This window comes from Juglans regia, chromosome 4 (genome assembly GCF_001411555.2).
Source record: "Juglans regia cultivar Chandler chromosome 4, Walnut 2.0, whole genome shotgun sequence".
NCBI lineage: Eukaryota > Viridiplantae > Streptophyta > Magnoliopsida > Fagales > Juglandaceae > Juglans > Juglans regia.
Genome location: NC_049904.1, coordinates 30155611 through 30168062, shown reverse-complemented (window position 1 = coordinate 30168062; position 12452 = coordinate 30155611). Strand labels below are relative to the sequence as shown.

The 12452-nt window shown below is 35.9% G+C and overlaps 2 protein-coding genes across 3 annotated transcripts; one reads left to right on the top strand and one right to left on the bottom strand.

The window, feature by feature from the left end:
- Positions 1 to 2715: 2715 nt before the first annotated feature.
- LOC109020785 (putative E3 ubiquitin-protein ligase RING1a) lies at positions 2716 to 9608 on the top strand. 2 transcript variants are annotated; one of them, XM_019003305.2, is made up of 10 exons: positions 2716 to 3022; positions 3163 to 3208; positions 5530 to 5588; positions 6852 to 6933; positions 7099 to 7219; positions 7311 to 7352; positions 7791 to 8336; positions 8524 to 8631; positions 8795 to 9004; positions 9182 to 9608. In XM_019003305.2, the coding sequence occupies exons 1-10, from the start codon at positions 2929 to 2931 to the stop codon at positions 9236 to 9238; spliced, it is 1365 nt and encodes a 454-aa protein (XP_018858850.1). In that variant the 5' UTR covers positions 2716 to 2928; the 3' UTR covers positions 9239 to 9608. The 2 variants fall into 2 exon arrangements, with proteins under 2 accessions (XP_018858850.1, XP_018858851.1); XM_019003306.2 differs by lacking the exon at positions 7311 to 7352.
- A 703-nt stretch (positions 9609 to 10311) lies between these two features.
- Positions 10312 to 11619, bottom strand: LOC118348311 (auxin-repressed 12.5 kDa protein-like). The gene is made up of 3 exons (XM_035689792.1): positions 11352 to 11619; positions 10970 to 11192; positions 10312 to 10632 (listed from the first exon to the last, which is right to left on the bottom strand). The coding sequence occupies exons 1-3, from the start codon at positions 11455 to 11457 to the stop codon at positions 10596 to 10598; spliced, it is 366 nt and encodes a 121-aa protein (XP_035545685.1). The 5' UTR covers positions 11458 to 11619; the 3' UTR covers positions 10312 to 10595.
- Positions 11620 to 12452: the final 833 nt, after the last annotated feature.

Genomic DNA, 12452 nt, shown 5'->3' with positions numbered 1-12452 from the left:
GAAAAAAATTATGTAATTATAAGAATTTTTCATATTGTGAATTTTCTTCTCAAGATCTGATAGTTTTTCTCCTGTTTTAGAAAATTTTTCACGTAAATTCTTATATTATTATTATTTATCTATTTTTTTTAATATTCTTTCAAATGATAGATCTTAAAGGATGAATTTAAGAGGTCTAAATTCTCACCAGTAGGGATAGCAAAATCAACGCCTGTACAGAGAAAATGTGTTCATTTGGTTGATCTGGGAATCTGGAATCAACTCGGGCCGGCCATGCAAAGCTCAAAAGCCGAAGCAAATGCATTAAAAATCCAACCTTTGGGATGGAACAGAACTAACCAATCAGTAACATTATTGTACAAATGCTTCAACCTCAGCCCAAGTTCCAACGGCACTGCCCTTTCTATCGAGGATTGATACTGGGCTAATGATCATTGTGTGTGGTTATTTGTAATTCGTCTTAATTAATTATTATAATTTTTTTTAATTAAATTTTTAAATAATAATATTTATTTAATTTTTAATTTTAATTTTAATTTTAATTCATCTCATCTCAACTCACTATTCAAACTTCAAAAACCTCGTTTCTTGACCGATGTATAGAACAAAAAGCTCGCCGACTAACTTCAACATGAAATGGCTCTAATGCTTATGTTGGGAGCCTCCAATTCTGATAGTGTTGAGTACCTTCACTAGTCACATTTAATTAAGCCTCTTCGACGTCAATCCACTGCTTGATTGGGACATTGGGCATCCGATGCTACAACCTAATCGCATTGTGTAAAATCTAAGTTCTTACATCTCAAGTGTATTAAATATCTTCTTTAGACAATTCAATACTATTATATTAAGAAAAATGTTAATTATAGTTTAAAAAAACTTATAAAAAATTTATTTTTCTACATATCAATTATTGTTATGCTAAAATGAATTTATCAAACATATTTAAATATAACTGGTACCGTATTATAAAAATATGATCTTTGCATTTTATAATATAATATTAGATAATAAATTTATAAATAAAATATAATAAATAAATTTTAATTATTTAATATCACGTTAAGTGATGATAAGGGGATGAGTGAATTCATGACATCCGGTAGATAGCACATCCTAGGAACAGACCCCATTAATGTTGATAAAGATTGCCCAATTGGCACTTACCTAAGCAGCTTCAATTGGTCTGGTCTGGACGGTCATTCTGGACGACAGTTCCTGACAACAACCAAAAAAAAAAGCCATCTATGATTGGAATTAATTTAACTATTTAATTTTTAACAACATCAAATAATATTCTCAACAAATTTATCAATATTTGATTAAAATATTAATTTTAATTATAATTTAAATATTTATTTATTATTAAAAAAATTATAGATTATTTTTCTAACGTTCATGATCAAGAACTATTTTTGCCTTAAAATAAAAATGAAAAAATAAATAAATTCAGTACACGAAATTCACTCAATTGCATAATTAATAACTACATTAATACATATCCAAATGCTACATCACCAAGCTTTTCAGGACCTCTCATCTTTTTCCAATTGTAAATATATTGTGTATTGTTAGAATATAGTCAGACCGAGTTTCAGAAAATGCAACATTTCCTCACATATGTTCTCTGTATGCTTGTGAGTGTGAGAGAGAAGTAGTTGGTAGCAGCGTGGGAGTATGGGTAGCGGGAAGGAATTCACTGGCCAAATTTAGCCAATGAATTTATTTTTGGCTATAAATACTATTCATTTGTTGAATCTATTACAGTGTATTAATTGTGCATCCCAGCTATTCCTTAACTAAAATTTGGTTTTGTTGAGCCCACTACTACTACTTTAACTTTAGACTAATAGATTACAATGAAATGATTACTTTGTTTCTACATCTAATTATATCTCTACACGTATTTTATAAAAAGTAATGTTAGATATAGTTTCAGTTGCGTAATTCTATGTTTTTTTTAAAATTAAAATTTATTATTAAAAATAATAATTTATTATGTATTTTAAATTTATCTACTTTTTAAAAGAGAATTTTCGAAACTAACGTATTTTAAGACTACATATAATTAATGAATAAATGTGGAATAATATAAAAAATAATAAATAAATGTGGCATAATATAATATAAAATAAATATGACTTATTATAATTAAATTATGCTGTTTTATAGACTTAATTTTATAACATGGTTTTGTAGATCTTATAGTTCTTCTTGAATTGCTAACAACCTCTAAGTCTGATTGACATAATTCTTAGATTTCAAAATGGAGGTTAAAGTTTGAAACCCCATCTCTCAACTCAAAAAAATAAAAAAAAAATAGTTCTCTTTAAGTTGATGATTTTATTTTCTTTCCCTTTTTTTTAAGAAAAAGTTATAAATTTAAAAGAATTTAAGCAAAAGAGATAAATATATAAAATAAAGTTTATATTATTAATTGATATTCCCAAATGTTTTAACCGCAACTTCTAGGAAGAAGTTGTAACATGTACTGAAATTCAAGACGATCTCACGGTTGCGGGAGGCATTTCACATCAACAGAGTTTTTATTTATTTTTTACCTCTGCCGTAATTGTACTAAAATGCCCCTAAAGGTAACACGTGTAGGTCAAAGAAGTAGGCTGTGTTGTCGTTCTGCGTACACCGGCGAGGCATTACGACTGTAAATAAATAATATCTAACAAATTTCTAGACGGAGAAATAAATATCGGTGATTCCACGAGCTTTGTAGTCTCTCTAGTCTCTACTCCTCCGCCTCTCTCTCCCTCTCTTTCTGTGTTTCTGAAGGTCAAGTCCGCATAACCACACTGAGCCACCTCCATCTTTCTCTTTCCCCCTCTATTTTTCTCTAACCAGAGTAACCACCGATTCCATAAGCGTATACAAACCTTCTTCAAGATTCTCTGGGTTTTGCTTCGACCGAAAGCAATGCCGGCTCAGAAGCGAGCTCTCGATGTGGCGGAGGATGATCCTGCGCAAGATAACCCCAACAACCACCATGAACAACCGGAGCACGCCGAGGGTGCGAGTTTTACTTTAGCTTCCCCAAAATCATCTCACGGAACCTCGAAGATTTCGACGACAAAAAGAACCCGTTTGCACACATTTTATTTTCAAATTTTGACTCTTCGTTCGCTTAACGCCGTCCTTTTATTTTCTCAGAATCTGATCGAAGCCCTTCGTCGAGTAACGGGGAAACCAAGGACGAGTACGTTCTTTCTTTGTGCTATTCGTTCCGTAGTTTTTTTCTTTCTTATTCGGGGCGTGTATATGTGTGAGTGAATTATAGAGCTTCATGGTGTGTGAATGCTGCGTTTGATTTGGGATCTACGTGCTTTGTATGGTGGCACTGCTTCTTTGTTTTATTCTACATGTATTTTCTAGAGGAAGTGCTACACGGGTGTTCAGCGAGTGATAATTGTGGGGGTGTTTGAATGGTTATGGTCATGGTTTGTGGCTATTCTGTTATGGGTTTTGCTCTACGTGCTCTGCTAATGTGGACGCTGCCGCGTCAAGTTCGATGAAGGATGGTGGAGATCGGGTTTGGATCATCTGGGTCGTAGAGATTTTGACTCGAATTACTATATATGCATGATAGTTGGTTGCATGGTAGCCTCTGCGGCAGCTTGGTATTGGGATTTTGCCTCTCTGTCGAAATTTTGTATGGGGCTGCTGATCAGGGATCTTTTAATTGCATCCTGGTATTGATTGCATTTAGTCATGTATTGCTCTGACATGATCCACGTAGATTGGTCGAGGAGTTGGTTAAAATGGACACCTTATCATTGGAGACCTCCTGTACTGGCCGTTTTGTTCTTGATTATTGGTGATGAAAAATTTTGGAGAGCTATGAAGGCTTGTTATGGTGCTCACTTGCGTGATGATGATTATTACGTTTTCTATTTCAATTCCAAGCCTGGGAACCATGGTGCTTTTTGTTTACAGGAGTTTCCATTAACTGTGATCCACTATTTGTTGGGAAAACTTTAAATGTTGTCCTGACCATAAATTTAATTCGTCTGAAACCTCAGATGGGTTATGTAAATCTTTTGCACGTGAATTGTTTGGTTTGATAGTGATGCAGTACTAGACAATGTTAAACAGTGAATTGATAGATGTTTTCCCAAGAACTCTATATTGGCGTTCAAAGGTTTGAGAGCCACCCATATGCGAAATTTTCATATTCATCCATATTCCTGGTGTATATTTTGTAAATCTGAGATGCCAAATTTTTTTTTGAACAATATCTCTAGATCTTGGGATATTGAAACATGTTAATTGGTTTATATATTTACTGGACATGTCAAATAGTTATAACATGCAAAGTCTTCCTCTCTGGTTTTTGTATGCTTGACCTAACATGTAATCCTCACGGTTTTATCGGAATGTATGAGTCAGTGTTTCGCTCAGAAAACATGACTCATAGTTATTAAGATGGGTTTGCCCTCTAGAAAATTCATACTTTTGCATCATGAGTGATTGCTAAAACTTTGAGACTGCTGCCTTTGGAATCTGAAAAACTGCAACACCAAGCTGCTAATGTAAGTCTACATGTCAGTCTTGATTGGCGTATTAACAGCATAAGGGAACATTTGTTTCTGTAATCTGTTACCATTCAGGTGAGCGACAAGTTCGACCCAGAGGGACTTTTGGGCCCTGAATGTTCTATTTGTGGGAAACACCTGTGTTGATAGTGTGGTTCAGGTTGGCATTTCAGGAAAGCCTTTCCTCCAAATTCCATCTTGGAACAGGGGTTCGACTTTCTTAAATACTGTTTGCTGGAAGCTACGCCATTTGTCTTATTCTCTCTGTGTTATCCTAATAGTAAAATTCTTTGGTTATACCTTAAGGACCACATTCCCTCAAATTTTGTGTTTACACAAAGCTATTAACCTGCTCCATTGTAATAAAATCTTATTAAATACTGATTCCTTGCTAACTGCTTTTGTGAAAATATACAAGAACTTGTTTCAATTTAAGTGTTGCAACTATGGCTTGAACATGATTTCTTTCACTTGGAAATTATTATCAATTGCATGTTGTATCACGTAATTGAGGTGATCTTAGACAGATTTAATGGAAAAAAACAGCAATTTATACTTTCTTTCTTCAATTATGTTTGTAACACGAGAATGATATGATATCTATTTACATTTTGAAATGTCTGACTGTATGATCGCAATCTCATATGTTGTGTGTGCAGCTTAGTTGTGGTACTTTTTTCTTTTTTCCCCCATTCATGTTGTTTTTACATGGTGCTTGATTACATGTCCTGGTTATATTTACTAAGATATAATAATATCAATTTAATTAAGAAATACAAGCAATAGAAGATGTTGGTCTTTTGGTTTGGGTGTTGGGAAGTGGGGTTCACCTGAAGGTCGATCATTCCCTTTCTGCAGAGTTTCAAATACAAATTCTTATTGTTTATATATCTGGCAGTAAGTTTTATAAAGCATACTTGAGTATGAAGTGCAGACAACATTAACGTTGAATGGTAACATTATCTGTCTTCCTTTTTCCTTGCAGACTTGTTGCAGTGAAACTGTCAGATATACGTAAGGAAGTACAATGTCCAATCTGTCTAGGTAAAATTTTGTGATTTTTTGCTAAATATAAGAAATAGTTGCATATGGTGCTCTTCTACAGCCATATGGAAGGTTATTAATTTGCTTTCCAGAGGGTGATGCATGCTCACTTCTATTTAGATATGGTGTCCATGTTTGATGTAGTATTAAATAAATATGGTCTGAAAGCACCACATATGTGCATTTGACCATAAACATTCAGTTAATGCCCACTAGTCAGGTAGTTGATATTTCTGAAATTTCTTGTAGAATTGTTGTTTCAATAGAACCTACCATGTGAACACTATTGGCATCAACATAATACCTCAGATTGAGTAGAAGAAGGTGGTGAATGAAATTCCACATTGCTTAGAAGTGAGAAATTGTTGCCCTTTATAATCATTTCAATGGACTAAAATTGTATTATTTCTTTTGGAGTATAAGCCCATATGTGGATTGAGCTTTTCCTAGATCGTTACAAATGGTATCAGAGCCAATTCTAGACAAAAAGTGTGGGATTTGAGCTGTGCCACCTATAATGGAATGGCCTCATGAGAATGCTAGGGATATAAAGTGGGAGATTTTAATGCCATGGACAGAGTATAGGAAAATGGTGAATGAGATCCTTCAATGTTTAGAGGGAGAATTTCTTGCCCTTTCCAATAATTCCAATGAGCTCCAATTGTAACATTGACTTGTTAAAGTATATGCCTATGTGTGATTTGAGTTTTCCTTAGGTTGTTACAATCTATCAAATGTATCTTTGCATGATAACTTATTCTAGATGTAGATATATGGAGACTAATCTATTTTCTATCTGGTTTCCATCCAGGGACCTATTTCTAGAAAATACACCCGTGAGTTTATTTGCTTTGTTAATGACTATGTTTGAATTTGGATGCTTGATTCCTCTTTGCCTATGTAAATCATAGGGACATGTCTATGAACTCTAGATCCTTTCACTTGTGTTACTGTGTGATTTGCTCTGTTTGTAAACAACAGGTGAACTTTTTTGTTAGCACTCTAACTGGATGTTTATTATTATTCCTTAATTACTTTTTGGTGTTTATCCATAAGTAGCAGTGATATGTGGGTCTTCAAGCAGACTAGGAAATACTTACAAAAAACCCATGCTCTTAAATGAGACCTAGATACTTGACCTCCATAGGATAAAGTATCATATCTCTTAAATGGTATGGATGTGATGCCATTGATTGTTCACTGCTTTGAATTATTATCCTATTCTTTTTTGGATAATCATTTGTTCCCTATTTTTATGTGTAGGGATCATTCGGAAAACTAGAACTGTAATGGAATGCCTGCATCGCTTCTGTAGGGAATGCATTGACAAATCTATGCGGATGGGGTATGTCATCTTCTTATCTCTCTTGGGCATGTTTGATTCATTGAAACACCGGGATCAAATTTCACCGGTAGTGCTGTTTGTCCTGATCTCATGAGTTTATTCAAAAATTTTAACTGTAAGCTAAAATATTTTCTTATTTAGATTGGTAATTGTTATTCACTGCAGGAACAATGAGTGCCCTGCCTGCCGGACCCATTGTGCCAGTCGTCGCTCCTTAAGAGATGATCCTAACTATGATGCCTTAATTGCTGCTTTGTATCCAGATATTGACAAGTACGAGGAAGAGGTATATTCTAATCAATATGGCATCGCTATTAGAATTTGATTTACAGTATCATTTTCTTATGTCATGCATTCAAATTGTGCGTCTGCCCTAGGAACTGGCTTTCCATGATGAGGAAATGGCTCGCAATAAGCAGGTATAGTTTTTGAAGTTCAGCAATGAAGCCTTGTGCCCAGCTACTCCTGTCCATTTATTTGGTGTTCATAAGTTCATTTATTATTGTTCCTTGGGTCAAGTTTTTGTGATCCAATATTGCATCTTAAGGAAAACCTTATTGTCACCAGAAAAAATAAATAAATAAAAAAAATAAAAAAAAGGGAAGCAAATGAGGAGAACATAATGTGTTTTTCATGTAAAATCATGGCATACGCCAGTGATAAAACTACAGGGATATGCCTTAAAATCTCAAGCCTCTATTGTTTTAAATAGTACAGTGCCTTCTGATAGAATAGTACAATATCATTGATTTTGACGATCTGAGGATTGGGCTTCCACGTATAATTGTTGACCAGCACAACTGTTAGCCATCTTATTTTTCCACCTATACATTAGTCATTTAGCTTTATTTTGATAGATTCAAGCTTCCATTGCACAAACTTTTCGGCGGCAAGCAGAAGCTTTGGGTAAGAAGCGGTCAACGGCTAAAGCCACTGCAGTTGCATTTGTTAGGAGATCACGGGGCTATCGAAATGCTCATTTGAGAGGAAGGAGGAACTATAGAAATGCTGCTGAAAGTCAAGGATCTGATGAGAATGAGGATGCAAATGGTAATGATGGAGGCAAAGATTCATCTTCTGCTGATGAGCACACTGAAGTGAGACCAAAAAGAAGCAAAAGATGGGGAGGGGCTCGATTTCCTCAGGCTTCTCTGGCAGCTGCTGGTGCTGATGGAGGTGGTGATGAAAATGATTCTGAAGTGAATAAAGAATCTAAAGAATCTTTGGGTGCATCTGTTGGACTTGTTAGTAGCAGTTCAGAAAGGCTTGCCTGGGGCAAAGGTGGCATGCGGAGTCACACACGATATGGCAGTATGAGTGGCGGAAATGGTAAAAGTGCTCGAAACAGCCGCCTGTCAAAACTGGTTGATTATCTACGTATCATAGACAAAAATGATGATGAGGTAAAGTATGTTGAATTATTTTCTTGGGACTTGGCTGATAAGGAATTGAGAATCCATTTGTGGTTTCAACTTGGCTTAGGTTATGACATTGTTTTCTTTCTTTTATCTGAAACTTAATGCTTCTAGCTCTCTGTTGCATTAAAGAGTGTGTTCCTTGTCATGTAGAATATTTTCTTTGTTATTACAGTCGACTATCAACCTCATGCTCGTTTCATTTGATGAACAAAGTACACCCAGTTTGGAGAGACCCTACCTTTGCTGCAGGCCTACCCTGTCAATTAGACAGCTGTGCCAGGTGTTATTTCCAAACCCTATACCCTGTTTTTCTTTTCATGTTTTTGTTGTGGTATTATTGTTTTGAGTTCTATACCCTGTTTCCTTATTTGATTTCAATTCATCACATTGTAAAGCATTGTGTCTTCTCTACTGAGGACTGGTTCTCGTGCCTGTAAATATAGTATGTAGCCATGCAAACTGCAACCCAAGATGATGAAGTAGCAATACACCTGGTAAAAGAATTGCATTCAAAAATCAACCTTTCGACCTCTGCAAGTTCTCCACTGGCCATGTCCCGTATAATTGATCCAGGCAAAGACAAGTTGCAAATCTTAGGGGAGGAGGAAACTTTGGCAGGACTTGTACCTAACAACTTCATTAATGGCTATTTGGTAATCACTTCTAGATCTTTCTTTTATAAGTGATTCATACTTTTGCAAACCTTAAGCACTCATGCCAACATAGAAGAAGCATTCAGACTTAGTTTTATGTACAGTTGTTTAGGCATATGTTCTGGTTTGTGGTTGGATTCCTAAATTGATCCTCCTGTTTTAATTGTAATCTTTCAGCTACTGGCATACGAGAGAAAGTCGTGGAACTCGAATCTTGTGACGGGTTTGTCCTAAAGAACAAGCTCTCTCATCCTCTTCGGTTACCAAAGTTATGGTACATAATTATACTCCCAATCAATGGAGATCTCAGATAATAGAGTTTGAAGAAGTCGAGAGATGCATAAAGTGGACAACGACTTGTCTCCATCCAGCTTATTACTACTTATCAAGGTTCGATATTGTTTCATGTACGTCCGCAGATCAGTCAAATTTTGCTTTGAAGCAATCTGTGGCTTGGAACCACCGACAACACACGCACCCAATTAGTTCATATGTTAACGTGGCTCATGACTTGCATGAAAACGTGTTTACAACTGACTACTCTTTTACTCTCATGAATTGTGTACAATGATGATTCACATCCCAGTTTTTACACATTTCCTTATTCATTCGTTCAACAAATTCCATTAGAAGTTGAGAGAGAGAGAAGAGAAAGAGAGAGAGAGAGAGAGGTCATGTCAGAATATACAAGTAGTCGGCTCAAATGGTAGTTTTGGTACTAGCTGTGGGCTGTTTTCAGGTATAAACAAATTTTTAAGAGCCATGCATATTCCATTACACGAATTAACCAAATAAAAAACATATATTACGTTTGCGGAATCTCCAAGATTTCTCCACAAGATAAGATATGAGTAGTTCTAAGTAGACATCGTATTTTTATTTTCTAATCCATTATTATCCGTTCCTCTTCTTTTATTGACGTTGATGTTGCGCATAAGAGCAGATATATACGTTCGATTTAGTAAAATACACGCACACAAGGCCAGCAAAAGTCTTCGTTTATTTTGGGATCAACATCGACAAGGAATGGGCCAACTGCCTGGCTTCAGCAAGATGCCAGATGGTCCCTCTTTCTTCTGGCCGCCTCCTTATCCGGTGTTTGCATGTGGGTCCAATTTTTCTTATAAAATTGCAGTGGTAATGTAGTCCTTATCCTTAAAACTAATCCCATTGTATAATCAACCTGTACTAGATTTTTTTTTTTTCTCAAACGCCTGTACCAGATTTAATTAACTATTATATTCTCAACTCATTGTCTGGATTGAAGAAATCTCCCAAGTAAATTAAAAGCAAGAAAATACAAACAATTCAAAATCAACATATTTTATTGTATTATTATTAATAATAATAAAAGTAGCCTATCACCATCGTTACAGAGCAGATGGATCTGAGTTACCAAGATCAACATACAAACGGTAACACACCGTTGGAGACCCTAGCATTACTCGCACAACCCCCGCACTAGTCAACTCAGAAAGCAAGCCTAGTTGAGGGCACGTAACCAAAATACAATAGAAACGAGACTGCCTGCAGTAAACTAAAGATAAAACGCTATATACATACAACCCTAGCCTGGGTAACCCCACACACCTCAGCGATGCTTGCTCCGGGTCTCTCCACTGTAAAGCCTGTCATCACATCTTTACCAGTCAGATTCAAGCCATCCATTAACAATAATAATAAAAAAAAAAAAACAAATAGATAACGACTCTTGTATAAAAAATCTGGCGAAAAAGGAAAATCTCAGAACGTGATTGTACAAGAGGAGCATGCAAAACAAAAGATTTGCACAAAAAGTAGTCAAATAATCGGTGTGTGATGCAGCTTGTGATCCGATCTTGCCATGAATTAGAGTTTATATATTTTGTTTCCAAATTCCAAAGAATCTCACCGGAGGAGCGTGGGTATCACGCTCTGCCGAGTAAACTTGCATGCAAATGCTTGAATTAATATATATGTACGTACCAGTCATAGACAGTGGGAGAGTTAGGCTGTGGCTTGTCGAACATGTCTCCACCGATTCTCTTCGTTGCAAGGTTGCTACCAGGGTGGAACACGCTCCTCCAAACGTTGTCCTTACGCGCCGCAACTGGTGTTGTCGACGAAGGCGTTGCCGGTGTCACTGGTGTCGCAGGGCTGGCCGGTATCGACGCCGACCTCTGGAACTTGCTCCCCTCTCCTTCAATTTCTAAATTAACACCAAGCAATTAAAGACCATCCATCACAAGTATTATATATATATATATATATAAACATGCAATGATGCATGCACGCACACAACTTCAATGATCCTAACAAAAGATAAAAATACATATATGAAAGTACTGCGTTCACCACACGTGCGTACCTTTTATGTTCAAGGGCTTGGTGGTGATTTTCCTGAGCCTGCCAAGGCCACGCTCAGGCTGAGGTCCTGCCACAACGTCGTCCCAAAGCTTCTCCAGCAGAACCATCTTTGCTTTCTGTATCTATTTCTCTAATGGGTCAACCTCTTTGATGATGCATGTATATATATAGAAGAGTTTCTACTTAATAAGTAATATCCATCTCCAGATGGGCGTTTTACCACCTCCAAGTGTCCTTAAGTTTTGGTTTGTCACTGGAAATGTAGAAAATAAACAAGTGGGAAAATAGAGATGGGGTTAGATAAGGATGAAGACTTGGCAACGTGGGACCCGCAAAATAATATCTCTTCAAGATCGGAATGGGAGTAGATCGGGGGTTTCTTGACAAGTGTACCCTTTGTAATTAGGCAATACTTGGTCCTAACAGCGGTGCTATTCTTATTTTTTTAATCATATTTTCTTATTTTAAAATAATAAAAAAAACAATACATTAATAAAAACTTTCTTAATTATTAAATAAAAAAAATTAAAAATATATAAGATGGATAAATTAAATGGGTAAAATAGTATTTTTCTCATAGTAAACGAGGGGCCCGATGTAAGAAATGTGCTTTGGATGTGACAAGTTGGGGGCCCACCTTTGCTTTAATAACGCTCATTGGAATGCAATCCTTTGTGCTATACTGCCATACTCATAAACGGTGGTGATTAGAATGGTATTTTGAGCTGCTTGACAAAAGTGGGATCGTCTTTGTCCAGAGTGATTCCTCGGAAGGATCTAGGCTTTTTGGTGGGACTACGAGTATTCTTAAGGATTTTCAAGGTAAATTATATATAAATGTAATAAAGCAAAGTAAAAATAAAAACAAACAAAAAAAGGTAGGTCTCACCCGTGGCCTTTTCTGAACACTGATTGCCTTTTTGTCGCCATTTTGAAGACAAAAGTGTCTTCATTAGTTGAATTTAGATGATGCTCGTATCACCAAGAATCAATGATGCTCGAGGCTTTAAAAAAACAAACAAAAAAAACCGCATTATTCTTTTATTGACACGTGCATGTGTAATATATATTGTCATCATCGATAATGTAGTTGAAATGTAGG